The sequence below is a fragment of the Microcebus murinus genome, chromosome 12 (genome assembly GCF_040939455.1).
Source record: "Microcebus murinus isolate Inina chromosome 12, M.murinus_Inina_mat1.0, whole genome shotgun sequence".
NCBI classification, from domain to species: domain Eukaryota; kingdom Metazoa; phylum Chordata; class Mammalia; order Primates; family Cheirogaleidae; genus Microcebus; species Microcebus murinus.
The window spans coordinates 89453732-89481643 of record NC_134115.1 but is presented as its reverse complement, the minus strand read 5'-3'; the positions used below and the strand labels follow the sequence as shown (position 1 = coordinate 89481643).

Genomic DNA, 27912 nt, shown 5'->3' with positions numbered 1-27912 from the left:
AGATGCAGCAATCCGTTCATTTATCAGAGTTGCCCTGAATGCGTGACATCGGTCGTCCCCCTGCTGGACCACAGAAGGGTGGACCAGCAGCACAGCAGGGGCAATGCAGCCAGAGCCGGGTAGTCCCACTAGTGAGCTGAGGGCCTTCAGACCCAGCAGCAAGTAGAGGGGCGCCGGGCGAGTCTCACTCTCCTCCTCCACACACTGCAATCCCTTGCCCTCCACCTGGTGTCTGTAGCCACAGGGATGCCACCCCTGCCCTCACCCAAAGGCACTAAACTGGAAAGAATGCCTACAGGGCCAAGAAAGGATTACTAGGGTTGCTGCCAAGTTTCTTTCTTTCTTTTCTTTTTTTTTAAAGAGACAGGGTCTCACTCTATCCCCCAGGCTGGAGTGTATAGAGGAGTAGCTCACTGTACCTCCAACTCCTAGACTTGAGTGATCCTCCTGCCTCAGTCAGCCTCCTCAGTACTTGGAACTACAGGCACGTACCCCAACACCAAGCTAACTGCTTAATATTTCTGTAGAGATAGGGTCTCACTATGTTGCTCAGGTTGGTCTCAAGCTCCTGGCCTCAAGCCATCCTCCCACCTTGGCCTCCCAAAGTGCTGGAATTATAGGCAGGAGCCACTGTGCCCAGCCAATTTCTTTATTTTTTGGAGACAAGGTCATGCTCTGTTGCAGGGGCTGGAATGCAGTGGCATGATCATAGCTCGCTATAGCCTGGAACTCCTGAGCTCAAGGGATCCTACCGCCTCAGCCTCCTGGACAGGTGGGCACCATCACACCTAGCTGCCGGCAAATTTCATCCCCAGAGCAAAACTCCAGTAATACCTCTGAGGAGATGTTCTAGAAGCAGCAAAACACTGGGTGTCTCTTCTTCTTATCACCCCCCACCCCCACATATGAGAAAAAACCAGAGAGCAGCTAAGGAGAGCTGAGCACTGGATGGCGCCAGGAGAGACGCCCAGGCCCTCACCCAGTCTCCAGAGGTGGGGTCTGGGCACACGTGACCAGCTCGAGAGGCAAGTCTGATGTACGTGTAGCCGGAGCTAAAACCCACGGCTCCGTAATCTTACTTAGTCTCAAATTCTGGGAAACAGAAGCTCAACTCTATATGCTCTGAATGATTTGGCAGATGCCACTGGACTTAGACCGACGAGTATCAGTCCCACATGAATACGGTCCCTTTGATTTGAAAAGCATAATTCTGTGTTGGGTGGGGAGAGGGTGTCCTGGCAAAGCCACAGACCTCCCTAGTGGTTAGAGTGGAGAGAGGATGACATTTCAGACTTTATGCTGCCCAGGTAGCAAAACAAACCCAAAATATGATAGTTCAAGTTGTTGTTCAGAGAGCTGGTGAATATGAGGTATCTATGTCTGCATTTCTTTTTGTCGTCTAAAAAATTCATAATTCCTTTCTCTAATTATCTACAAAAAAATAAAAAATAAATAAAAATAAAAAATAAATAAAAATAAATAAAAAATTCATAGACTTGTCATCTAGATTTCTAGCTACTAGCTGAGTATTAATATATCCTCCTGTTGATCTTTGTAAACTGTAGCCAGATTCTGATGGACCGAGTGTATTATAAGCTCTTGCTTGGTTAAATCCTGACTTTCTGTTTAGAAAGATATTTTCAATGTATCATCAAATACAAGATAGTATCTCAGCATTTCTCAAAGTGTGTTCTGAGAGACATCAGTCCTCAGACACATTTAGTCAAGCAAGGTTTCCAAAGACAAATAAATCTGGGGAATACTGTCCATCATGTCCTCTTCTCAGAGACTCACGGTACACATTAGTGTATTCAAGGCACTGAGAAGTACTGCAGTGAAGGAGCTTGCTCAATTTTGTTTTTCAGACTCACCTGGCCATTGCACCTTTCTGTGGCCTGACACTTTCTGTCTTCTTATGACACCAGTTTCCACGCAGCACATCTGGGGAAACCCTGAGCTAGCCTGCAGCCCAGCCTGAGTGACCTCACCTCAAGGTAAATCAACAGGAACCAAAGTAGATGTCTGTGTCCTGTTCTGTATCTGGGTCTTTTTCCAGAAGTTGCAGATTAAATTTTCTTCATCAGTGACCACAACAATTTCCCACGCTCATTTTCTAAAGTCTCTCATCAGGTTTGCCTCTGGAATAAACAGGTCATGCAAAGCCACACTGCTGAGCAGCAACTCCTACCAGTCCCCGGCAACAGGGACGTTCAGGGGCTACGATGCCCAAGAAACAGCCAGGATAGGGCCCCCCGCACCTACCTCCGGACTGATTGACTGTGTCGGTTTCTGCAAATTGGAGACAGACTTCTGCAAACCCGGCTGCGGCAGCGACTCCGGCGGCTGAGAGGCCGTTGCACTGGAACTAGACAAAGGCAGGACAAACGGTGGGAATCAGACACAGCACAGGCATGCTCATCAGGACCCTCTGCATTTCATACAGCCACAGATGCTCAGCTGCTCACTGGGAGCAAGGCCCCCTCTGGCCAATAAAAATAATACTTTCCCCAGTAGACTCTCACACCGGCAAAGACTAATGAGAAACTAAACCATGTCTGAGATCTATTCACTGACATTTCACAAGACAGGACAGTCTCTGCCTTCTTATAGAGCCTTCTGTCTGTAGAAATGGAAAGCTCACTGTAAACAATGGAAGTGATAGAGAGAGGGTTTGCCAATAGGGAAACTGAGTCACCAAGGGAAGGGGCCTGCGCCCCTTACTCCTGATGACACTTACTCAGAGGCTTATTGCTTTGAAACCACGAGCAGATTTTTAACTTTCTCTTGGCTCATGCATGCTCATAGTAAAAATAAATTTATAAATATATATAACACAGAATCCGTCACGATCTCATCCTCCAAAAACTCCAAGCAGATTTTGCTATACATATGTTAATATAGTATTTTTTAACACAAGTAGAATAACACCACACACACACATAATTCCTTATTTTTTACTTAAGGTTTCTGAACATCTTTTCATGACAACACATATGGATCTACCTTTCTTTTGATGACGACACTGTACAACTTGATGGGCTATAACCTAACCAATCTCCAATTTGGGTTTTTTCCCCCTAATACACATAAAGCTGTAATAAGAATTTTTTGTACATATCTTGGCACCCTTTTTATGTAATTCAGTAGCATAAGATCTTAGAAATGGAAATGTTGGATCACAAGATGTTTTCAACTTTAAAAGATATTGCCAAACTGCCCTTCAAAAAAGGTGGTGTTAGTGAATTTACTCTCTGTGAGCAATCTTTTGAGAGAGCAACAAGAAAGGCTCTGAACGAAGATTTCTGCTCTGACTCCGCAGCTCTCTAGCCACTCTATTCAACTTTCCACTCGACAGGGTTCAAGGAGGGCACCAGTCCGCTTGGCCAGAGTCCATCCAATCCTGGAGGCTCATCTGAAAGCAGAAGCTAAACTCTACACCGACACCCTCTTCCAAGGTTCCCTTGATCCAGGTAACTCACCATTTATGGTAACAACAAAATGAAGGCCTTCGGTCCTGCTCTCACTTCACCCGCTACCTAAGACGGAAGCTTCTAGGTAGTGGCGCTTGTGTTCTCTAAGCCTAAGCACCGAGTCCCCACTTTCTGGGCCCCCCACTTGCCACCTCCCCGATACCCTGGAGAGCGGGCCGGTCTGGGTACTGCTGCCTTCTCCAACACTCCCTCCTCCCCCTTCCCTGGCAGACAAGCTTCCACACAACTGGCCTGCATTACAGCCACCTGACACTGTCTACCCCAATGCTAGGTAACGCTGCATAAACCGGGGAGCGAAGCTTTGTCTTCTCTCTAGAACTTTCAGTAGCAGAGCATCTCAGCACTTACAATAAAATGTGCAATGCCCATTTCCTTACAGAGCTCCTGATGTGGACATTTGAATGGAGTGACGACAACAGTGACATCTGCCCCTCCTCTGTGCCGAGCACCTGGCCTGTGTCATCCCACTGATTCCTGACTGATTCCTCGTAACCCCTTGGAACCAGATAACATTCCTACTTCAAGGGAGGACACTGAGGGACAGAAGTCAAATAATTCTCCAGGTTCTATCAAGCTAATAAATGGTCTAGCAGGAAACCACACAAAGGGCTGTCTGATTTCAAATGCTCTACTGCCTAAGCAAACTGTTAGAAAAAAACTTTTAATATTTTTGTAGAGACAGGGTCTTGCTATGTTGCCGGGCTGGTCTCGAACTCCGGGCCTCTAGCAATCTTCCTACCTCGGTCTCCCAAAGTGCTGGGATTATAGGTGTGAGCCACCGTGCCTGGCCAGAAAATTTTTTAAATAACATAAGACCCTATCTCAGGGCCGGGCACGGTGGGTCATGCCTGTAATCCTAGCACTCTGGGAGGCCGAGGCGGGCGGATTGCTCGAGATCAGGAGTTCAAAACCAGCCTGAGCAAGAGCGAGACCCTGTCTCTACTAAAAAAATAAAAATAAATTAGCTGGACAACTAATATATACAGAAAAAATTAGCTGGGCATAGTGGCGCATGCCTGTAGTCCCAGCTACTCGGGAGGCTGAGGCAGGAGGATTGCTTGAGCCCAGGAGTTTGAGGTTGCTGTGAGCTATGCTGAGGCCACGGCACTCACTCTAGCCTGGGCAACAAAGTGAGACTCTGTCTCTCAAAAAAAAAGACCCTATCTCAGTTATTACTGCGTTGTAATCATCTGGCTGAGCTATTTGCTCGCTGTCTGAAATAATTACAGGGAACAGTGTCACAAAAGCTGCCATGGTCGTTTCCAGCACAGACCTGAAAGAGGAGGAGACCGGCCAGCAGGCTGCATTCCAGGTCCCTCGTACTGTGTGTTCCCACATCGACAGTCAGGTTGCAAGAGAGGCAGGTGCAGGACATAGCCTGAGATCACACACTACTTTTATTTTCATTCCGCAAGAGACAAGTTTCTGCCTGCCAGCCTTAGCAAGGCCCTGCCCTCCCAGAGCCACTCCCGGAACACACTTTCCACTGACTGAACAGTCAGAAGAGACTCACAGTGGAAGGCAACAGGGCTCACAAGTCTGAGGGGCTCACTCAGGCCGTGGGTCCCACCACACAGGTGCTGTGTCTCTAATGACAACATCATGCCAAACCCTCGCCTCCTAAGGCTTCCGTACTGTGACCCTGGTTCATGAGGATTCTGTGTTGTTCTGATGACTGGGTTTGTTCAGAGCAACGGTGATGGCCTCCTCTGTCTGGGAAGCGCCGGGCCTGGAGCTGGGCAGGCCGCACGCCTCCCCTTCAGAGCTCAGCGCACAGGGCCGCCCACCGTCAGGAAGGGAGCGCTCCAGCACCAGCGCTGCCCACAGCGGTTCTTGCAGGAGCTGGCTCTGAGTGATTGCATAAGCTCCTCTGGGATGATGAGGCCTTTCCTAATAAGGCACAGGGGGACACTGGGCACTGGGGACAAGGCTGTCCACAGAAACACTGCTGCGTGGGCTCTAAAAGCCAGGAAAAATGAAGACAGGGAGCAAGAAGCACACTGAGCAACAGGAGTCAGAGAGGAGAAGGCTTCGTCTGCATCTGCTCAGTTCTCCGGCTCTGCCCAGGGGAAGGTGCTGGCACAGGCCCTCCGCTGTGCGGCCTGCTGTCCTCCGCTGCTTACCTCTTTGGGTCTTGCTGGTCCTGCTTGTTTGCCCATCCCGTTCCGTCCTTGGGTACTATAACGATGTTGGGGTCGTTTCCTTTGTTTTCAGACTTCAAGCTTGGCAGGTTTGCAGGCGGTGGCATACGCCGGGCTGTGGCAACTTTCCCGAGACTCTGTAAGCCATGTCTAGGAATAACTGCAGGCGAGAGGGACGGGAACAGACACCACGCAGAAAGTCACAGGAGGCAAGGGGCCGGTTAGTTCAGTTGTTCTTTCACATTCTAAGTGGCCTTGACAAAGCCACCCAAACACAACACAAGTGGTAGGCCAGCAGTGGGAACAAACAGAAGTGTTTGGTAGTCACTTTACAAGCTATTCACTGACCACTAGAGACAAAAGAGCTGCTGAGACCTGCACAAAGGCTTCCATTTTATGAGTTTACGGCATGGGTGAGGAGCCAGGCCCAGAAACCTCGATCCCACAGGAGAACAACCTCCCTGCAAGTTGAGACGGCTCTCGTTACAGTGGGAACAAAGGGACAGACTCTGCCTAGACCCAAACCTCCTGAGGTGTGGACAGAATCCACATGAACTTTTCTAACCAATTTCCAGAATATCAGAACCATGGAAACTAAAATGAGTAACACTGATGCCAATTAAAATCCCTTCCACCCATCAGGACAAAAATGTCCGTTGCTTCAACAAGGTAATAGACGGAGAAATCATTCCACTCTGGGTCAGTCAGGATATTCAAGGCTCTGAAATCAGACCTCGAAGAGGAAGCAGAGGTGACTCTGTTTCCCCAGAACTGCTGGGTGACCACCACGTGCCCAGGAGACGGGTTAGCTCGGACCCCATCTGTGTGACTGGGTGACTCTCTGGGTTTCTGGAGTTTCTTTCTAAGGGAGGGCTTAGAGAGCTGTCCTCACCCCGGGCCTTACCTGAGGGTCTAATTGCGTCTACTGATTTTCCTTTATACTTGTCAAACAGGCTGAGAGTCGAATACTTGCTTTTCCCATCCTTGCCCTTGGTTATTTGCCCCAAACGATCGGACATTGCGATGAAATGTCATCTAGTAAGGAAATTTTTCTCGGCACCGCTCCCGATCTGCCTTTGAAATGAAAAACAAACAAACAAAAAAGAGTGTCAATCCAAATCCACCAGAACCTCTGATCCAGTGGACTAGATTCTTCAGGAATCACGGATCTCCTAAAGAGCTGAAGAAAGCTTCAAACTCTGTCCCTAGAAAAGAGCCCCTACCACCCACAGGCAATTTGCTCACAGTTAACGGGCATTTTGCAGGCACCCCTGGGAACCCCTCGACCATCCACCCAATCCCCCACCCCGTAAACTCCTCCCGCTATGAACTGGCTGGAGTATACCGCACACCAACTACACTGGAATGCAAACTTGAACAGCCCTCTTTCCAAGTCAGGGACAGCTCTTCAACATGGAAAAATAAATGCTCATTACTCGTGGCACATGCATGTAACATCAAAATTAAGGCAGGCAGAACAGGGAGGTATATGGTCTACTACACCAAGGGGCTGTTCATCTCAAGAACAAGCAAAAATAAATCAAAGGAAAGCAACCCAAGTAAGTAAATCATTCAGAAACAGTCGCGTATATGTACTTTTCAAAATAAACAACAACACCCAGAGAGAAAACTGCTGCTTAGGCAACAAAAGCAGGGCTCTCTAAGGGGCAGCATGGAAAACAGAAAGCAAGTGACTCCCTGGGGCCACGAGGGAGGTACATGAGCTGTACCTTCCAAAGTCGCAATCGCACCTCCACTTGCAGAGCTTTGGAAAGACCACCAAGAAAGATGCCTCCTCCCTCTGCCACTTTCTAATTTTCTACAGGCATCTATGAGTCTATTGGCACTTTCCTCTCACTCACTCACTCACTCACTCACTCGTTCAAATACTACGTGCCCTCCAGGGGTGAGTGCTGCGTGCCAGGCCCTGAGGACTGAGAGCTTCACTGCCTTTGATTCTACACCCAAGCTTGGCTGTAAGTGCCCATTACTTCTCACTGCAAGGAATATATGGAAAAGGAAGCTAACGCATCAGTTTAGGCACATTGATAACATGTCGTTGGTGATTCAAGGGCAGTTGAGTCAAAACCTCCACAGACTAGTCAAAGGCACTTGGTGGCAGCTGCGCAGGGAGGCCTGCCACTCCACCATCCTACCCTGAAGCCATAGAGGAGCATCTCCAATGTGTTGAGGAGGCAGTGTAGACCCAAAATGATTTTAAAGATAAAACTATGTTATGATCCAAACAAAGCACAGGGAGCAAAGCTCAATTACAAACTAGGGCCCAGAACAGTAAGCTGGAAGACACGGACACCAGCACCCCAAGTGGACTTCACTGAGGGTGCTCACCCAAGCCGGCGGTATCCACCCTTTCCTTCGTTTAACAAATAAATCTGCCCGTCACTGCAGGGCAGATAAGCATGCAATTCGTATCAGGAAATGCTCAGAGAACGCCGACGATGCCAAGGGAGGAGTGCCATAAGCTGGATCCTTGCAAGTGGGGACACTTTGAGTGGTCAACTCAGCATCCCTTCTTCAGGGAAATTCTCCTCTCCTCCCCACGTGGGATCAGCCATCCTGGTTGGATATTTAACTCCCTTCCCTCACTCAAATCCAAGTTCATTCAGCTGTGGCCAAGGGGAAGAGGCCAAGGAATGTCAGGGTGTTTCAAAATGTGCAGGAGCATTTTTGACTGTCACAATGGTGGGAGTGCTGCCCACATGCTGTGGCCAAGCCCAGGGATGCTAAATGTGCTAGTGTGTAGGAGAGTCTGGCCCAAGGAAGAAAGATACCAGCAAAGACGTTCCCAAGTGCTCCCTGCTCCTGTCTGTCAGAAGTCACTTGACACCACTAGCCCTCCCCAGAGTCTGCCTCCTGTACCAGGAGCAAAGAATAGCAATGACCATGATGGGAACCGGCCCAAGACACACCCTTCTATCTCTAAACTCGCTCCCTGAGGCTGGCTCCAGTGGGGTTCTACTCTGCCCAGAGTCATAACTAAGCATAGCATCCTGCTCTAGGCTGGACTGTAAGTATCATCTGCTTTAGAATGACTAGTCGCTAATAGGCTCTGAAACGTAAATCAACCTGAAATTATCCATTAAAACTGTGTGAGATCTAGGTTTGAGACACTTCTATCAGATCAAACCAGTAACTTGAAATAGAAAAGAACACCTAGGCAGAAACCCCCAATACCTAACAAAAGCCCTTGAGATTGTCACCATAGTGACAGCCACCAGAGGCCCTGGCCTCACAGAGCTTCCAGTCTAGAACAGGGGCCAGCAATAGTGGCCAGGGCCCCAGTCAATAGCCTGTTTTTATATGATCCTCAAGCTATTAATAAAAACGATATATATTTTTTTACATGTTTTATATTTGCTTAAAAAAAAACAACAAAGACTATGCAACAAAGAGCGCATAGCCCACAAAGCCACAGGTGGAAAAAGTTTGCTGACCCTGAGTCTAAAAGGAATCGCCATGGGGGCGGGGTGGGGTCACAGAGGGACAGTACCTGTGCCTGTCTAGTGCTGGCTGGACCCTACTCCACGGACTGTGAAGGGGCTACTTTGGGACTTTTCTAGTTAACTCTTTACGAACTCACTGTGGCTGGTTGAACAGGCTTGTAAAGGGTGATACATGTAACAGTCTCTCAACCAAGATGTCCATGTCCTCACTCTCAGAACCTGTGAATGTTACCTTTACACAGCTAAAAGGATTTTGCAGATGTGGGTAAGAGTCTTGGGATGGGGAGATTATCCATCCTGGATTATCTGAGTCAGCCCAGTGGAATCACAAGGTCCTTACAAGGGGGGCAGGACGGGGACGAGGGAAGCCAGAGGTGCGTGGGGAAGCAGAGGCTGGAGCGCCGCCCTCTGAAGGCAGAGAACCAAGGACATGCAGCCTCCGGAAGCCTGAAAGGCAGCCATGTGGATTCCCTTCTAGGCTCCAGAAGGAGCAGCCCTGCTGACACCGATTTTAGCGCCCTGAGACCCATTTCAGATTCCTGACCTCCTGAACTCTGGGAGAACAAATTTGTGTTGCTTAAGCCATTAAATGTGTGGTAAATTGTTACAAAAGCAACAGGAACGTAACACACTCGCTTATTACCACATTTTACTCGGCACCACATTTTACTCGGCACTACCACGTGCCCAACACGAAGCTGGGCCTGGCCACAGACAGGACAAACTGGACGGAACCCCGGCCCCGTGTCCACCCAGAGATGGCGAGATCCACCCACCACAGGTGCACGCCAACATGCCTGGCTCATTTTTTAATTTTTTTGTAGAGACGAGGTCTCACTATGTTGCCCAGGTTGATCTCAAACTCCTGGCCTCAAGCGATCCTCCTCCCTCAGCCTCCCAAAGTACTGGGATCACAGGCGTGAGCCACTGTGCCTGACCGTGCCTGATTTCTCAAATTCCTAAATGTCATTTAATTCTGAACCTTGACCAGAAATACATTTGTCTCTATAAATGTTACTAAAAAGTCTTCTTAAAATATGTTAGTCCTAGCTTCTGCTAGGTCACTGACACAAACAGATCTTTCTTTGACCGGCACCAACAGAGCCTGTGGGCAGATGTTAGAGAGTGACACAAACAGCTCTCTGTGTATCTACCTGGCGCACACCACGCTTCTCTGAGAAGGTTCCGTTCCCGCCCCCACCCCCTCTGCACCCTGCAAAAAAAAGGAAAGAAAAACTCTGCTCAACCATAAGCCACTCTCCTGGGAATTTAGATTGTGTCTGAGAGATGTTAGTTGGTCTATAACTTGAATTATATCCTCCCAGTAAATCGAAGCACCCAACAAATACTAATCGGACACCTGCTATGTTCCAGGTGAAATGGTTTTTACCGCGTGACCACAGAGCCTTGGTGAAGCCAGTACAAGGAACACACTGGACTAACACCTCTACTAAATCTGCACGTACAATTTTTTTTGTGCTCCCCCTCCTTTTAACTAACTTTTGCATGTTTGGGCACATCACTGGCCTCTCTAGACCCTCAGTTTCCCCATCTACCAAAGGGGGGGCCTGGTTCTACAATCAAGCCCACCATGTTGATAACCCACAGCCACACTATTATAAATGATTGTCACATCAGCCATCTCTCACCACACACCTGGGACTGGATTCTATATTCCTGTAAAACCCAAGATACTAATAAGCGATAAACTGAGTCACCACTGCTATGGAAGCAGCACCTATTCAGGAAGGGCCTGATACTTGTACATTCAAACTCCCCACAGGGGAAGATTGCCATGATTTTCCCGTAGCGCAGGCATTGGCAAAATACAGGCAGCATGAAGAATGTGCAAAAGAGGCTGTATGGGGCCCACAAAGCCTAAAATATTTACTATGTGGTCCTTACAAAGTCAGTTTACGGATATCTGCCTTAGAGCATTCAGGAATTGATTAAGCCAAATTCCACTGGACATAACTCCAAAATACAAATACAATCACTAGGCTTTCCTCCAATTGTACGTATCTCCACTGAAGCGGTGCCGCATTTGGGGCCTGGCCCGGCCCACACCCATCTGGCTCCTCTGCTCACCAGCTGGTTTGCACAAACATCAGGCCAGGAGCGCTGCGGCTGGGGCCTTCGCCAGCTTCCAAGTATCTGCTGAGCTTCCATCCATCAACACACACACACACACACACACACACACACACACACACCCCAAGCTAGTAGAGCCTCAACCGACAGCAGGAAGAAAGCACAGGCCAACATCTGGGTGTGGATCAGGAAGGTGCCTGCGGCGAGAGAACACGCTTGGGTCAGAGGCATTTTCATCCAGTCAGACTCACTTCTGGATCTGAGGGACAAGAACTGGCCAAGACACACCAAGTCCTCAAAGATGAGCATGAGTCGAACCTGGCTCATAGCCATGGCTTTCCCATTGCCTTCTCTCCCTTTTGCAGGCAACAGAATCCTTTTTCTCCCCAATCAAAATCTAATTTGGAACCTCATATAATAAGGAACTGTATATTGTAACAGACGCAAGCCAACAACACCTGCCAGGAAGAGGTCCGGCCTGCCTTCCCTACAGCAGCTGTAGGATCCATTTTGAAATTTGCTGGGCTAAAAGAAAATACTGCTATTAGATGAAAAAAGGGCCTAAAATTAAGCTTTGAGGAATGAATGAAGAAAAGGACGTTTAAAAATGAATCCAGGTCTGCATGTTTTGGCATATAATCTAAAGAAATGCTTTGAGGCCCCAGGCTTTCCTGGAACAAAAACAACGAGAATGATTCGCCAACAAAGGCAAGAAAACACCTAAGCTCCGCCTCTCCAGACAGCACCCGCCCACCGGCTGAACAGGTTCAGGACACAGGCTGCTGCTATCTGTCCACCAGAAGGAAAATCTCCCTGCTCTCTAACTTATCAAAAGCCATTTCCGGGCAACAGGATTAATTTCACACCACACTTGGGTACCAGCCAGCGTCAGCTGCCTGACCAGGTGACCTGGGCTGGCCTGTACCTCACCAGGATCCACTACAGCTGCACATACAGGGCTAATCACAGTAGCCACCAGCACTCCTGGGAGCTGTGTACCCTGCTAAGTGCTCAGTGCCCTGATTCCTCCCTACAACCCTTTCTGGAAGATACTACGGCTAGCAGCCTGCGTGACAGAGAAGGACGTTAAGGTCCGGTAAAGATAATAGAGAAGTAACTTGCCCAAGGTCACAGAGCTGCCAAGTGCTGGAGCCAGGCTTGGAGCCCAGGCTGGACAACACCAGGCCGCAGACGAGAGATGCCCAGGGCAACCCCAAACTCCAGGCTCCTGTCCCTGCATCTGCTTCCCCCGTGAGACGCAGACAGTCACGACATGAGCCAATCCAGGCTCAACAGCTATTTTCGGGATTGCACAGATGATGGTACCGGACAACTTCAAAGGCGAGTATTTCATTTATGCCTTGCCTCCAACAGCCAGATTTTCATCCAAGCTAAAACCCAGTCTTTTCACAGGCCCCTCTGATTCTGGCAACAGTGGGTCACAATCACCTGCATTCTTAAGCATTCCTCACGCTCAGGACACCTGGAGACAGCTCTTCCCTCCAGTCACTGCTACTAAAGAAGGACTGCAGGGTGCCCCGGCTGAGCCCTGCCCTCACAGAGCAGGGTCACGTGGGGGACACACAATGAATTCAGCTGAGTGTCACGGCTGGCTGTGAGGCACAAGCAGAAGGCCACAAGCTGGGGGTGGGGAGAAAGGACGGTGGTATGTCTCTGTATGGAAGGAACGGGGAGACCCCACTGAGAGACAGAACACACCAAGCATCGTGATGTGACAGGATGGAAACCAACGGCAAGGCTAGATAAACGCTTCGAGAAACCACATGGGCCAGGAAAGGCGTGGTCACCACAGTTTACTTGTTAAGTCTCAAAAAGTCAAGAACTGTCGCCACAAAATCCAGGTACAAGATTAATGAGTGAGTCTGCCCTTCTCCAACCTGCCAGTGCCTTGCAAAAAAGAACTTTAACATAAGGCAGACTACGTCACCCGCTTCAAATACGCAATGTTTACTGACCAATGTGTGCCAGACACTGTGCCACTAGGTGCTGGGGACAATGAGATTCCACCCTGTACTCCAGCAGAAGGGGCCTGTAAACTTTTACTGTGAAGGGCCAGACAGTAAATGTATTTGGCTCTGCTGGCCACAGGCTCTGCTGCAAGCACTCCACTCCGCCCAGGGCTGTCCGCCCAGGGCTGTCCTCGCAGGGGGAAAGTAATCACAGATAATACATAAACAAAGGGGCACAGCTGTGTTCCAGTAAATCTTTATTTACAAAAACAGGAGGCGGGCAGGAATCCAGGCTGCAGTTTGCTGACCCCTGGTTTAGAGGATGAAGCAAATATGCAAATGAATATTCTGCAATTCTGCAATGAATACAACAAAAAGGGTTTCATGTATGTACCAGGGTGGGGGAATCCTAACTGGGTTTTGAAGGGAAACTTCTGCTGCCCTGCTCTGCAACAGCATGACCCAACACTTGAAACACAGCAAAGGTGGCTTTCAAGAAGCCACAGAGCACTCACTTTTCCCCACTCCTTAGGAGTCAGTAGCTGGCCCATCTGTAAAGCGGAAGCCGGAGCTAAGCCACCTGCAGAAGCCCAAACAGGTGAGGCTCCTGCAGAGCGTGGCACAGACCTTGCCAAGGACAAACTGCTTGAAAATAAGGTGTGAGGGAACAACAGGTGGTGGGAGTGGGTTTTCTGGTAACCCAGTGCTCCTTATGGGAGATGTTAGCCACTGCCAGAACACCACAGCCCTCTGAGGAGACAGCACATTTAGAAAGCAACAGAAATTAAAAATATGGACTAAAAAATAAAAATTAAAAATTATGGCCCGCCTAGCACTCTGGGAGGTGGACACGTGAGGATCACCTGAACTCAAGAGTTCAAGACCAGCCTGATGAAGAGTGAGACCCCGTCTCTACTGGAAAAAAAAAAAAAGAAAAAATTAGCCAGGTGAGATGGCACATGCCTGTAGTCCCAGCTGCTAGGGTAGGCTAAGGCTGGAAGATTGCTTGAGCCCAGGAGTTAAAGGTTACAGTGAGCTATGATCAGGCCCACTGCACTCCAGCCTGGGTGACAGAGCAAGACCCTATATCAAAAAAAAAATTTTAACCCTTTGCACTCGGATGTCGAGTGTGGATAATGTCGAGTGTGGATAATGTCGAGTGGATAATGAGAAAAAAGCGAGAGCAAAGGGTTAAACCCATAAAAAACAAAAATTAAAAATAAATAAGAAACAAGGCCTGTGCTACAGACACCAAGGCACGTCCCCACCATCCTACACTCAGTCACAAGTCCTTCCTTGCCTGCCTGAACCATGGTCTGCTCCCCCTCCTTGTCCCACCCCCCAACAGCTACAGCTCATCTGGCAAACCAGATGTCAAGCATTTGCTCAAACACCTTCCACAGTACCCCACTGCTCCAGGGTCAAGTCCAAATCTCCAGCCCAACACTGGCCCCACGGGCCCCTCACCCTACCCCAAGCCTCGTCTCTGAAACTCTGGGTCTGCATCTCACCCCCGGCTCACGTGGGCTGTGACTGAGGCCTATTTCCTCACAGATTAAATAAGGATGGACACACTGTTACCCACATCCCAGGTCTGCTGTAAGGAATAAATGGGAGAACAAATACCACTCGCCTGACCCAGTGCTTGTCATTAGTAGGTTCTCAGCTGGTGGCAGATGTCGCTGCGACTCTGTTCCTGTTCCCTCTGCCACGTCTCCATGCATCAGCCTTAACGACAGCACTCACCCTCCAGGCCCCACACAGCTGGCACCTGTGCCTCTACCTTGTCCTGTGCATCAGGGACCTGTCCCCACACTGGTGTGTCACAGCTTAAGGACACTGGTGCAGAAAGCAAACCTTCAAAAACCACAAGGACAAATTCATGGATGTTTAGGATCTGCTGGTAGACCCCTTTAATTAATTCTCAGGAGACAGAGGCACACTTTAATTCTCAGAAAACCCTCTTGAGATAAACACTCCACTGCGACTACATTTTAAACAACGCTAAACTGCCCCAGTTTCAAGGTTTCCCACTTTAGGACAATAAGCACGGATGTGCGAGGCAATCACACGCAGATATTACAACAGATTCTCCACCTTATGGAGGTGGAGAATCCTAGTCCTGCTCTGTTTACGTGTTTTTTCCACAATATTTTTTAGTAACAAAAGGAATATATTCTTGATATAGAAAAACTGTAAAGCTTTAAAAAAATAGAAAATTATCTCCTCTAAACTAGCCTCCCAGATTATAACGCTGGGTCTCTCTTCATGAGCACACGTCGCTTAAATTCTGGGTGCTATGGTGCTGTGACACTAATTATCTGCCTCCTGCTACTGTTCTATTGTGTTTTCGTTATTTATTTCAAAAGGGTTCAGAAATAAAGGTCATAAAATATTGTAGATTAATTCTAAACAGATTTGCTCTGTTTAAAAGAAATACGAAAAATTAATTTTAAAGAAAGCTTAGGGAGGATGGCAGAAGGCCCAGCACAAGCGCAGGGAGGAAGCCACCCGGCCAGCTGCAGCTGTCCCCAACAGCCCAGCAGCTAGTTTGTTTACACCCAAAGCCTCTCCCCTGTAGGAATGACGTCACCTGTAGCAAGCTGGAATCTGGGCACAAGAGCAGAGGACGAGGACAAATCAGGTTGGCCTCCAGCAGGAAACACTCCCTCCGCCTTCCCCAAGATCCGCCACTGGAGGAACAGGGGAGGGCAGAGAAGCAAAGACTGGTTCTATCATCCACCAAGTCATAGCCACTGTGAGTCTATAAACTGCCACCTAACATAAAGATAACTACGGGCCTCTCTGGGGCCAACAGTCTCTACAGAGGATAAACGCCCCCTGCACACTTTCCCCACACCAACTGCCAGAACGGGAAAGGAGCCAGGAAGCCAAATGTCACCCCACCCACTTACTGCTTTCCCATCTATAAGTGGGGACAGAGAGCTGCCTCAGAAGGATGAGATGATCACCAGGTGTGATACCGACACCCCCTAATGCAGTGCTCCCTGGCACGGAGAAGGAATTCCACAGACAGAAGAACTCTCCGCCTCCAGGCTGGGCTTCTGGCTGCCCTTCCCCAGAGGTCTGGAAGGACAGACAGAGAAGTTCACCCTCCATATCTGTAAGAAGGTGTGACACATGACCAGACACCAAAACCAGCCCTTGCCTCTGGGCTTCGAAAAACTCTGCAGCCACCACAGCAAACAGAAGCTCTAGGTGTCCTGACGGAGAAAGATAACCATGACTGATCATGTGAAAAAGGCAGCAGAGAAGAACAATCAACAAAAATGCTCAAACATTGATGTACATGGATATGACTGTGTATGTGCATCTATAAGCACACGCACCCCAGAAATGGCCCTTAATTCAACCCGTGTGACTCACAGAAGCACTGTTTGGGGGGGGGGGGATTCTGGTTAAACGTGACAGGTCTGCAGGCATGTACAGCTCACCTTTCCAAAACCCCCTTAAATGCAGGAGGACTGCAGGCATGTATAGCTCACCCTTCTGAAACCCCCTTAAATGAAGATAAACAACTAAGAGAACCGGAAAGACGGCAATTTTGGCAAAGAGCAGTATTAACAGAATGAGCAGACTGAAAGATGCTACAAAGTGAGGACTGCAGACGGGGCAAACCCCCATTCACCTCAGAGCATCAGCGACTCAGGAGATGCGGGGTAGCAGGTGCCTTGAACAGAAGAGGGGTGCAGGGACGTCAACATGGAAGGACTGGCTGAAGGCTGCACTTATCACAGCTACACCCCCACAACCCCATCCCTCTCCCCCACAGATAAACTGAACAAGAGAAATCTAGACCCAAAAACAGCAAGGTCAACGGGGTAAGGGTGAGGAAAGGAGCTAAAATGGGAAGCTAAGCGACAACCCTCACGGCCAGTCAGGGAACCGCAGGCCTCCTTTGCTGCTGGCCTCGCCGCAGGACCACAGACAAACATAACAAGTCCCTCTCTCCACTGCCCAGGCAGAAAGTCTGCTCTTGAAAAACCAGCCCCAGAGAAAGAATACCAGCACCTGGTACAAGAAAGAAAATAAGGCCGGCCTCCCACCCAGATACCTACAGTGAGGAGCCGCCCAGTTTCCAATCAGCTGCCCATGCCTGGGACCCAGGGTATCCGAGAGATCACCAACTGACAGATATCAAATAAACAGTGCCAGGTACCAAAGATACAAGACAGGTAATTTAAAATTAAAATCCTCAGAAAATTAAAGATACTGTACCCATGAAACATAAAACAGGATTTTTTTTTTCCCTTAAAGGACAGTCAGAAAACAAGACTAAGCTTTAGGAAGAATTAAACATATGACAGCCAAAACCCCATAACCTCAGGCTAATCATGAGAAAAATATCAGACAAATCCCAACTGAGGACCATTCTACAAAATATCTGATTAGTAAGCCTCAAAACTGCCAAGGTCATCAAAACTGTTAACTATCACAGTCTAGAGTAAACCGAGGGAACACGACAACTAAACAGAATATGGTATTCTGGAACAGAAAAAAGACATTAGGTAAAAACTAAGGAAATCTGACCCGCCTGGGCAACATAGGAAGACTCAGTCTCTACAAAAAAATTTTAAAATATAGCTAGGCATGGTGGTATGCATCTGTAGTCCCTGCTGCTCGGGAAACTGAGCCAAGAGGCTCACTTGAGCCCTAGAAGTTTGAGGTTGCAGTGAGCTATGACTGCACCACAGCACTCTAAGCCTGCATGACAGAGCAAGACCTTGTCTCAAAAAAAAAAGGAACAAAAAAAGACTTCAATTAATAACAAATGTTATATTGGTTCATTAGTAGGGACAAATGTACCATACTAACATGTTTATCACAGGGAGAAACTTTGGGTAGGGTATATGAAAACTCCAACTTTTATGTAAAACAAAACTATTCCAAAGGAAAAAATTCTGAAGTCAACCAAATCTCAGAAAAATTAACAAGGAGATGAATGCTAGTCATTTCCTCCCCTCAAAATTAAAGGATTAATCCAGGAGTCCAGATTTAACTAGGAGTTCCAGAAACACAGAAGAGAAAAAAAAGGAGAGGAAAAAATTATCAAATAAAAATTACAAGAAAAACTCCCAGAGTTGAGGCACCCCAGACTGTAAGGGCCCATTAAGTGCTCAGAACAGGGCTGGGTGTGGTGGCTCACACCTATAACCAGCACTCTGAGAGGATTAGGCAGGAGGATCACTGAGGCCAGGGGTTCAAGACTAGCCTGGGCAATATAAATATAGCAATGACTTCTTCATCTCTACAAAAAGGAAAAACAATTTCTAAATTAGCCACCAGATATGATGGCACATGCCTGTAGTCCTAGCTATTCAGGAGGATTAAGGCAGGAGGAGCCCTTGAGGCCAGGAGTTCAAGGCTACAGTGGGCTATAACTATGCCACTGCAATCCAGCCTATGTGACAAAACAAGTCCCTATCTCTTTAAAAAAAAAAAAAAAAAAAAAAACCAAAGTGCTCAAAACAATAGATGTAAAAAGAGCACAAGCTATGACATGAAATTTCAGAACATATCCCTAAAGCTGTAAAAGTCAACCCTCCCCCAAAAAATGTTCCAGAGAGAAACAATCAGAATGGCAGTGAGTTCCCATGAGCAGCAGCAGCGTGTTCTCACCAGCATCATTACCCTCCCTATTAAGTGACCTTCAATGTAGAGTCCAGCACTCAGCTGACCAAGTCAAGCGTGGGGACAGAAAAAGACTTCTTCAGACTTATGCAAGAACTCTAAACTTTCACCTTCTCAGAAAGCCCAAGACTGTACTCTAATAAAACAAGAAAGCAAATCCAGACACAGGCAAAAGTAACAGAGCCATTCTTATCTGCTACCCAGCAGCTAATTTTCCCCTCCTTCCTCCCTTAAGGAAGGGAGGTCTTGTCCTTCCCCAGGCAGCCTGTAAGCTACAAGGAAGGAAGAGGGCTTGGTCTAAAACAAGTCCATCCCCCTTGCTAGAGGTTGGTTCAGACCCCTGCAGATAAACCAACCCAAACCTTCTACTTCTGGACTTCCACTTACTTGAGCCAATAAACGTCCTTATTGTTTAAAAGGGTTTAAGATAGCTGCTGTTCTGGGAGGCTGAGGTGGGCGGATTGCTTGAGGTCAGGAGTTCGAAACAACCCTGAGCAAGAGCGACCCCGTCTCTACTATAAATAGAAAGAAATTGGCCAACTAATAGATATAGAAAAAAAATTAGCCGGGCATGGTGGCACATGCCTGTAGTCCCAGCTACTTGGGAGGGTGAGGCAGGAGGATCGCTTGACCCTAGGAGTTTGAGGTTGCTGTGAGCTAGGATGACGCCACAGCACTCACTCTAGCCTGGGCAACAAAGTGAGACTCTGTCTCAAAAAAAAAAAGACAGCTGCTGTCATCGGATGCCCAAATTATTCAACTGATACCCACAGGATCCAGGAAATAAGGATCCAACAGGGAGGGACAAAAGTCCCAGAATGACAACCAAACAAGGGCCAGGATGGCAGCTGTGCCCAGGCAAGGGAGCAAGCAGTTCTAGTAAGAGCAGGACAGAGGGTTCCCGGGGAATAAATGGGATGCATTATCTACACTTTCTGAGCAATCAGAAAATAGTATTTGTTGCATTTTATTGGAACATTGTAAAAAAGATACAAACTTTAGTGTAGTTTGATTTACCATGTTTTTCTATTTTGGTTAGTGGTTTCTATGTCTTATGTAAGGATTCTCTTATGTTTTCTTCTGGAAGCTTAATTGTTTTATCTTTCATGTTTACTAATTTTTGGATAAGATTTGATAGAAAATTCACTTTCTCCCATCTAAAGAATCCAAAACCTTTTTTGAAAACACCATCTTTTCCCTTTGTCATGTGGCACCTTTGTCATAAATTGACAACTGATGTGCAGTCTGTTTCAGGACTGTTCCATTCCATCAGCCCATTTGTCTACCCTATGCCAACACTGCACTGCTGTAATTACTGTAGCTTTCATAAAGTCTTAGTATCTGGTAGGTTACATCCTTCACCTTGCTCTTCTTCAAGAATGCTTTGATTACTCTTGGCCATTTTGCATTTTCATATAAATTTCAGTATGAGTTTTTATCAATTTCCACACAACAACAAAAGAAAAGCCTGCTGGGATTATGCCTGGAAAAATTACATGGAATCCAGAGATCACATTGGGGAGAAGCGACATCTTTACAAGACCAAGCACTGGTAATGGAGCACGCACTGCTAGTGAGTGTGACCACTCTACAATCCTTGGAGGATGGCAGCCGGCCACTAAAGCTGCCTTACTCCTACCCCCAACCCAGAAACTCCACTCCTAGGTACCTGCCAAACAGAGCACGGACACACACACATCAAAGGACGTGTATGAGAACATTAATAGCAGCACTATTTGGAACAGCTAAAGGGAAATAAGCTCAAAGTCTATCAATCACCATTAGAATGGATGAATATTATGTGCATATAACTGAATACTATTCAACAATGAGAACAAATAAACAAACAACCACACGGATGAAACTCACAAACATAATGTCAAAGAAGCCAGACACAAAAGAGTAAACAAAACAAAGAGAGCAGTGGCCAGCGCACTACCCACAATGAAAACACAACTGACATGAATCTCTATGTACAGAGTTAATTTTAAAATGAAAAAAAAATTATCATAAAAACATTAGAAATAACATAAATTTCTACACCTTGGTAGATCAAACTCTCTCAAAATGCGGAAGATTAAACAGATCCAGGTGGATCAGCAAACATGTTCAAAAAGTGACTATATATTACTTTTAAGAAAGATCCCAAATTCTGAAAAGCAAAAATCTCTGACCACAGTGCAATAAAACAAGATATAATTAAAATGGAAATAAAAATAACTCTAATAGGCCGGGCGCGGTGGCTCACGCCTGTAATCCTAGCACTCTGGGAGGCGAGGCGGGCGGATTGCTCAAGGTCAGGAGTTTGAAACCAGCCTGAGCAAGAGCAAGACCCTGTCTCCACCATAAATAGAAAGAAATTAATTGGCCAACTAATATATATATAGAAAAAATTAGCCGGGCATGGTGGCGCATGCCTGTAGTCCCAGCTAGTCGGGAGGCTGAGGCAGCAGGATTGCTTGAGCCCAGGAGTTTGAGGTTGCTGTGAGCTAGGCTGATGCCACAGCACTCACTCTAGCATGGGCAACAAAGCAAGCGAGACTCTGTCTCAAAAAAAAAAAAAACTCTAATAGTTGGAAAACTGAAAACTCACTATTGAAAAACTTTTGAATCAAAGTGGAATTCCAACTTGTAGCTGCAGCAGATCTGGAAAATAGCACAAATAAAAAAAGAACACTATATAACAAAACCTTTAAAACAAAAATAAATTTGCACTCAGAAATATAATAACCTAAATTCTGTAAATTCCCAACAGAAAAGAATGAAATTAAATTAAAAGCATCTCATTTAAGAATTCAAGAAAAAAGACACAATCAAATGTGAAGGAAAGCAGAAACAATGAAAAAGCCAAAAGTAGTTTAATGAATACATTTGAATGAAATTGAATTTAAAAAATAGTTCTGGCCAGATGCAGTGGTGCATGCTGGTAATCCAAGCACTCTGGGAGGCCAAGGCAGGCGGATCATTTGAGCTCAGGAGTTCGAGACCAGCCTGAGCAAGAGAGCAAGACCCCATCTCTACTAAAAAAAAAAAAAATAGAAAGAAATTAGCTGGACAAAAAAAAAAATACACACACACACACACACACACATATATATATATATAAAAATTAGCCAGGCATGGCGGTGCCTGTAGTCCCAGCTACTTAGGAGGCTGAGGCAGGAGGATGGCTTGGGCCCAGGAGTTTGAAGCTGCCGTGACCTAGCTGACGCCACCCCAGGAAACAGAGCAAGACTCTGTCTCAAAAAAAAAAAACTGTTTCACCAAAAAAAAAAAAAAGTCCTGTGAAACAAGAAATAAAATAGATAACCTCTCAGAGAAAGGTACTAGTGTTCCCATTTTATAGCAAAACACTAAGGCTCAGCAAGGTTAAATGACTTGACCAAAGGTCACTATCATCCAGTTAGGGAGTCAAAACCCCGAACTTGAACCCAGGTCAATCTGACATCCAGATCTACTCAGGAAGTGTCCGGCACGGGAGAAACAAAGTCTGCTACTGTGACTGTGAGGTCCATGCCACGGGCCCCAGAGAATGAGCACAATGCCCCCAGTGCTGCTGAGACCTGCGATGAAAGTGAAGTGCAAGCCCGGCCGGGGGTGGGTCTCCACTGACGAACATCCCAGTCCCCCAGAAGCCCTGCCAGCTGCAGGCTCCCCACCCACAGGGGTCTGCCTTGAGCTCATGGGCAGACAGGCTTGGGCTGAAGCCTATAGGACTCTCATTTGCAATCTGCAAGGAGTTACTACTGCCTACCTCCCGTTTTGAATATGCAGTTAATTTAGCAACTGAGGGGGAGAAGACAACTTTGATTTCAATACACAGCTAGGAATCAACAGTTGATTCTACTTCAGTTGCGCCTTCCTTTTCCACCTCCAAATAATGACAAATTAGCAAGCAAGAAGTACTTTGCAAATGCAACCAAAATCTAAGTTCTTTATTGTAAATCTGATTTAGTAGGAAACAGAACGTGGAGGCAGCATTTGCATTGGATTTTTCCTTCTAACCAGATCAACAAAGCCGTTTCCAAAGGCCACTGCCACATAAACACAGACAGATGATTAAAGGGGTTAAATTCATGTGAACCATCAGGCCCCAGCACCAGAAGCCAGGGCACTCTGGACAGGTCTGAGTGAAATACAAAGCCTTGTGAGGCTCTTGCCTCACCACAGCTTGAGCTCCTGCCAGGAAAGAGACAGCTGCTGGTCCCAGCCCAGCCCAGCCCACTACACACAGGCATGTCTGTTTCAAAATGTGTGTGAGTTACTTTTGCAATTACTATGTTACTAATACACATTCAGTCTAACAAATCAAATGACATTAAAAAATAATCCAACTCAAAAAGTGACTACTGTTAAACTTATGGATATCTTCCACCCCTTATTCTGCTTATAAACCTATAAGCAGAGTTGTGGTCTTCAATTTTTATTCTACAAATGTGGAAAGTTACTATGTTACGTATGCTGCAACTTGGGTTCTTCTCTTCTCATATACTGTGGTAATCTAAGAAAATACATAGCAACCTACCTCATATTCTTTTCAATGCCTACAAAGCATTCCATCACATCGTTGGATCATATCTTATTTAGCCATTGTCCCACAGACGTGTAAACTATTTCCAACTGTGTACTATGACAAAGCTACAACCAACACTCTCTAGTACATGTATGCCTGGGCCAATACTTCTGTACCACCTGGCATTTCAATGAAGCACATTTTTAGTTTGTGTCAGAGAAATGAAAGGCAGGAAGAGAGGCAAGGAAGGAACTGAGAACTGTAACCCTGCCCAGAGAAACCAACGGCAGGTAAACCACCTGGGAGTCAGATGCCCTTTAGCAACGAAGGCCCAGAGGGACACAGAACCTACTCACTAAAAACAAACAAAAAAACCCCACCCACCTTCCTCTTCCCACCCTCGTTTAACAGTAGCATCCCACAGTTCAGCTGGAGGCAGAAAAGAGCCAACAGTGACTGTCACCGGAAGCTCCAGAGGAGAAGCCTAGCAACAAACCCCTCCAACACTGAAATGACGCCTCCCTTAACCTGAGTGCGACACACTCCATCAGGCTGCCTGGGCAACCACTGTGGCTGTGCAGAGAGTCCTCCTGACAGCCACCGAGGGGGCGTCCGTGCCACCATCCTATCTGCACACGAGGAAATGGAGGCTCAGCCGTGAAGGAACAGGCCAAGGTCCTGCTGTTCTCACTGGACCACATCACCCCAGAGCAGAGCCACTCACCCCAGGGTGTGTTTATACAGAGATGGTTCACCAACAACTCAACCCCCACAAACGCACCTTCTCTTTGATGAAAATATATAAATCCAAAGATACTGATGGGGGTAGGGGGCAGCTAAAAGGGTAGAGTTGGTTTAAACGATCTCCAACAAAGCCCCAAAGACTACACCTGGAACCCACACAGCATTACTTCTCCAAGCCTCGGACGCTGGAGGAAACCCAGAATGATTACTGTCACTGGGCCACTGATCAGATCTGGCCAGGTCTGAAGGAACAAAGTAATGAGGAGAACACAAAATAAGGGCCGGGTGTTCCCCAGGGGTAGTCACAGGCTTGCCCGCCTGTGATTTCTGCAAGGCACAGAAGAGGAACATGTGCCTCACTGCAAATATACTGTCTTTATTCATTTATTATTCATAATAAGCAAATGTTATAAAGACCTTACGCACTTCCCACAATTTAGCCCCCCCATCTCCTCCAAACTCCCAAAAGCCCACTGCCCTAAGGAGCTCATATCCCCAGGCAGAGGCCCATCTCCCCCATTCCCCCAACCTCCCCATGTGAATACCAAATCATAAAGCTTTGGGATCTTTGGCCAGCAGAACTTGTTAATTAAACCTACTACGTGCCACTGCTGAGTATTATCGACATGATGTTATGATTTGCCCAGGTATGCAAAGAATTACAACGCCCCCCCCCAACACACACAGGAAAGGGCTCAAGTGATAGCGCTGGGAAACTGTATACGAAATGCCCTTTACTTATCTTCACTTACACTAAGGCATACCTATAAACACTCACATTTCTCACCTTCTAATGGTCGTTTCAGGTTTAGGATTTATATGTATAATTAAAATATCCCCATTAGTTGAAAAAAACTCTTTACAAGACAGCAGTCACCTCAGCAGCTGGGCGTGGTGGCTCAAGCCTGTAATCCTAGCACTCTGGGAGGCCCAGGCAGGAGGATCACTCAAGGTCAGGAGTTCAAAACCAGCCTGAGCAAGAGCCAGACCCGTCTCTACTATAAATAGAAAAAAATTAATTGGTCAACTAATATATATAGAAAAAATTAGCCGGGCATGGTGGCACATGCCTGTAGTCCCAGCTATTAGGGAGGCTGAGGCAGGAGGATTGCTTGAGCCCAGGAGTTTGAGGTTGCTGTGAGCTAGGCTGACACCATGGCACTCACTCTAGTCTGGACAACAAAGCGAGACTCTGTCTCAAAAAATATATATATATGGAAAAAATTAGCCAGGCATGGTGGCACATGCCTGTAGTCCCAACTACTCGGGACACTGAGGTAGGAAGACTGCTTAAGTCCAGGAGTTTGAGGTTCCTGTGAGCTAGGCTGATGCCACGGCACTCTAGCCAGGCAACAGAGTGAGACTCTGTCTCAAAAAAAAAAAAATAATAATAAGGAATAGGAGGAGGGAGGAAGGACTGACTTTCATTTTCTATTGTGTGCACTTCTGGAGTGTTTGGACTTTTTGCAACTAGCTTGTATTGGAACTGTTATGTTGTTTTTAAGGTCTCAGTAAACTGAGCAATATAGACTCAACACCTTAATTACACTGTTCCTGAGTTGACTGGGTTCCCTGCTCTGAGCTAACTGCATCCCAGCAATGCTATGAGACAGGTTTACCCCATTTGGCAGATTAAGAAAAGTGAGGCTCCAGAGTAAAAAGAGTTCAAGCTCCCAGGCAAGTAGGTGTTAAGTGGTCAAAAGGAATACCCTGACTGCCCAAGGCCAAGTCAGAGGGGTAGCTGGCTAAACTGCAGATCCTCCGTGTAACTGTGAACTGCCTTGGCTACTTCATTCCTTCCAAGACATTTATCTAAAACTCTCCCAGAACAGAACACATTTAGCACAAGGCAGCAGTGAGTAAATGCCCTTGTTAGCTGGAAAAGACGTCACAGTGGTGTGTAACTTAGAGAGATGAACTGAATGGCAGAAAGAGCTCCAAAGCACCTGGCCCACAGAGAGGCCCTTGTTGGTTAAGGTGTCTGAACTCTTGGAGGTGAAGGCACGGGCTATTTGATTTGGGCCTACAATTTTTAGCATCTTGCACACGGCTTAGCACACAATTAGAAGCCCCAACATATAGTAAACAAATGAGCCCCAAGTGTATAAGCCTCCCTACTCCAAACCCCCAGGCCCTGGTCGAGTGTTGACTCCGGGAACCATTAATAGCTACTGTTTATTGGGAGCCTGCTTGCCTTGTGCCAGGTACCTTATAAAGACTTTGCACATGACCCTCTGAACCTCCCCCAATTCTATGAAGGTGTTACTACCATATCTTGTAGAGGAAGAGAACGGAGATTCAAAATGACTAAATCACTGGCCCCAGACCACCCAGCTTCTAATGGGGGAACATGCATCTAAAGGCAGCTGACCCCAAAGCGGGGCTTCCGGGGCTTCCAACTCGGGTGCTGCACTATGCATCTAGCACCTGCCACTGGGAGCTACTCTCCATCAGGAGGAACGGCAGGAGGGGCATGGCGTTCCCAACTCTCCCAGTGAACTCTCCCCAGGTTCAAGCTAACAATAACCACCTGTGGGGGCCAGAGAAGTGTGATTCAAAACTATGTCTCCTCTGGGCACTCATCTTGCCAGAGCACAGCAAAAACTGTCCCCAGCCTAACCTGATGAAACACCACCCAGGCATTTCCAGGTGCTTCACTTCTGTAGTCACTACATCCACTAGGTGTGATCTCCTGGAAAGCTGGGGGACGGCCAGCGGCCAAGAGGTTGAGTAGGGAAGTAAGCACGTGTGCACAACAGCCATTATCAGGAGATGCAAAAGAGGATCAGCCTGCAAATAAACTCCACATCAAATTATTAGCAGCAACAAAACCACCAAGGACTGCAAAATGTGAGCCTCAGAAATCTCCAAAGAGGCTACATATGGAAAAACTCCAAAAGGAGGAGGTCTCTGAATTTTATACAGCAGGCGCTAGTGTATAAAGGCTGGAAGAAAACACTGGCACCAGGTACCACCATTTCAGGTGATGGGGAAAATCAACCTCAGACCCGGCTACCTGTGCCTCTCCATTGCCTGTTTCTAGTCCCTGTGCAGCAGGCAGCTAAGCAAGATGCCCAGAGTGACGCCTCCCACGGCCATTTCTACAGTGGAGGCCCCAGTGACAGGAGCCGTTTCTCTGATACACTGCCTGCCCAAACTGAGCAAAACAGAAGAGCCTACAGTGACCACAGAAAGCCTACAACAGCGGCTGCTTGTGATTGGGAAACATGCACAACCAAAATGACCCAAAGAAGCTATTCATTTGGAAAAGCCCGCAGTTCAGAAACACATGCTCACACATAGTATAGTATACAAGTTGATACAGTTTTTTGAAGGGGAATTTAGCAGAATTCTTACCAAAATGCTACTCAATTGGAAGAGCCCACAAGGCAGAAACACACTCTCAAACGCTATTATAGAAAAACTGAATGTTTTTGAAGAGAAATTTGGCATAGTTTTACCAAAAGTGTATAATATCCCAAAATTACAAATAGCCTAAATGTCCACCAATAGGAGACAGGTTGAATCAAATATATCCACAAAATATTCTCTGCAGTTGCTAAAATAGATGACATAATCCGTCTGTATGGCTGTTGTGGAGCAGAGTCATTTTATCATGTGGAAGGGCAGCGTGCGTTAAGAATACAAATGTTTTAGTCAAACCAGAAGTCTAAAAAATAAAAAGAAATAAGAATACAAACATGTATGGACAATATGTGATTTTTTTTTTCCTGGTAGGAATCACAAGAAACTTCTCACAGTGGTTTCCTTTCAGAGGGACTGAGGAAGAGCCTTTATACCTTTCTAGCCAGCGTCAATTTTCTAACTACCTTTTTAAAAAAGTCA

General features: G+C 46.9%; 1 protein-coding gene across 9 annotated transcripts in view; it reads right to left on the bottom strand.

Annotated features, from left to right (window-relative positions):
• PRRC2B (proline rich coiled-coil 2B) overlaps window positions 1-27912 on the bottom strand; it is a 105706-nt gene that overhangs the window by 55051 nt on the left and 22743 nt on the right. For 7 of the 9 annotated variants that reach the window (XM_012744086.3, XM_012744085.3, XM_076009135.1 and 4 more), the window contains exons 2-4: window positions 6537-6706; window positions 5615-5792; window positions 2263-2365 (exon numbers count right to left, since the gene is read on the bottom strand). In XM_012744086.3, the coding sequence (XP_012599540.1) occupies window positions 2263-2365; window positions 5615-5792; window positions 6537-6651 (396 nt within the window). In that variant the 5' untranslated portion in view covers window positions 6652-6706. Of the gene's footprint in view, window positions 1-1988; window positions 2056-2262; window positions 2366-5614; window positions 5793-6536; window positions 6707-27912 lie in introns of those variants that run through there. The other 2 variants (XM_012744087.3, XM_012744091.2) reach the window with 2 other exon arrangements.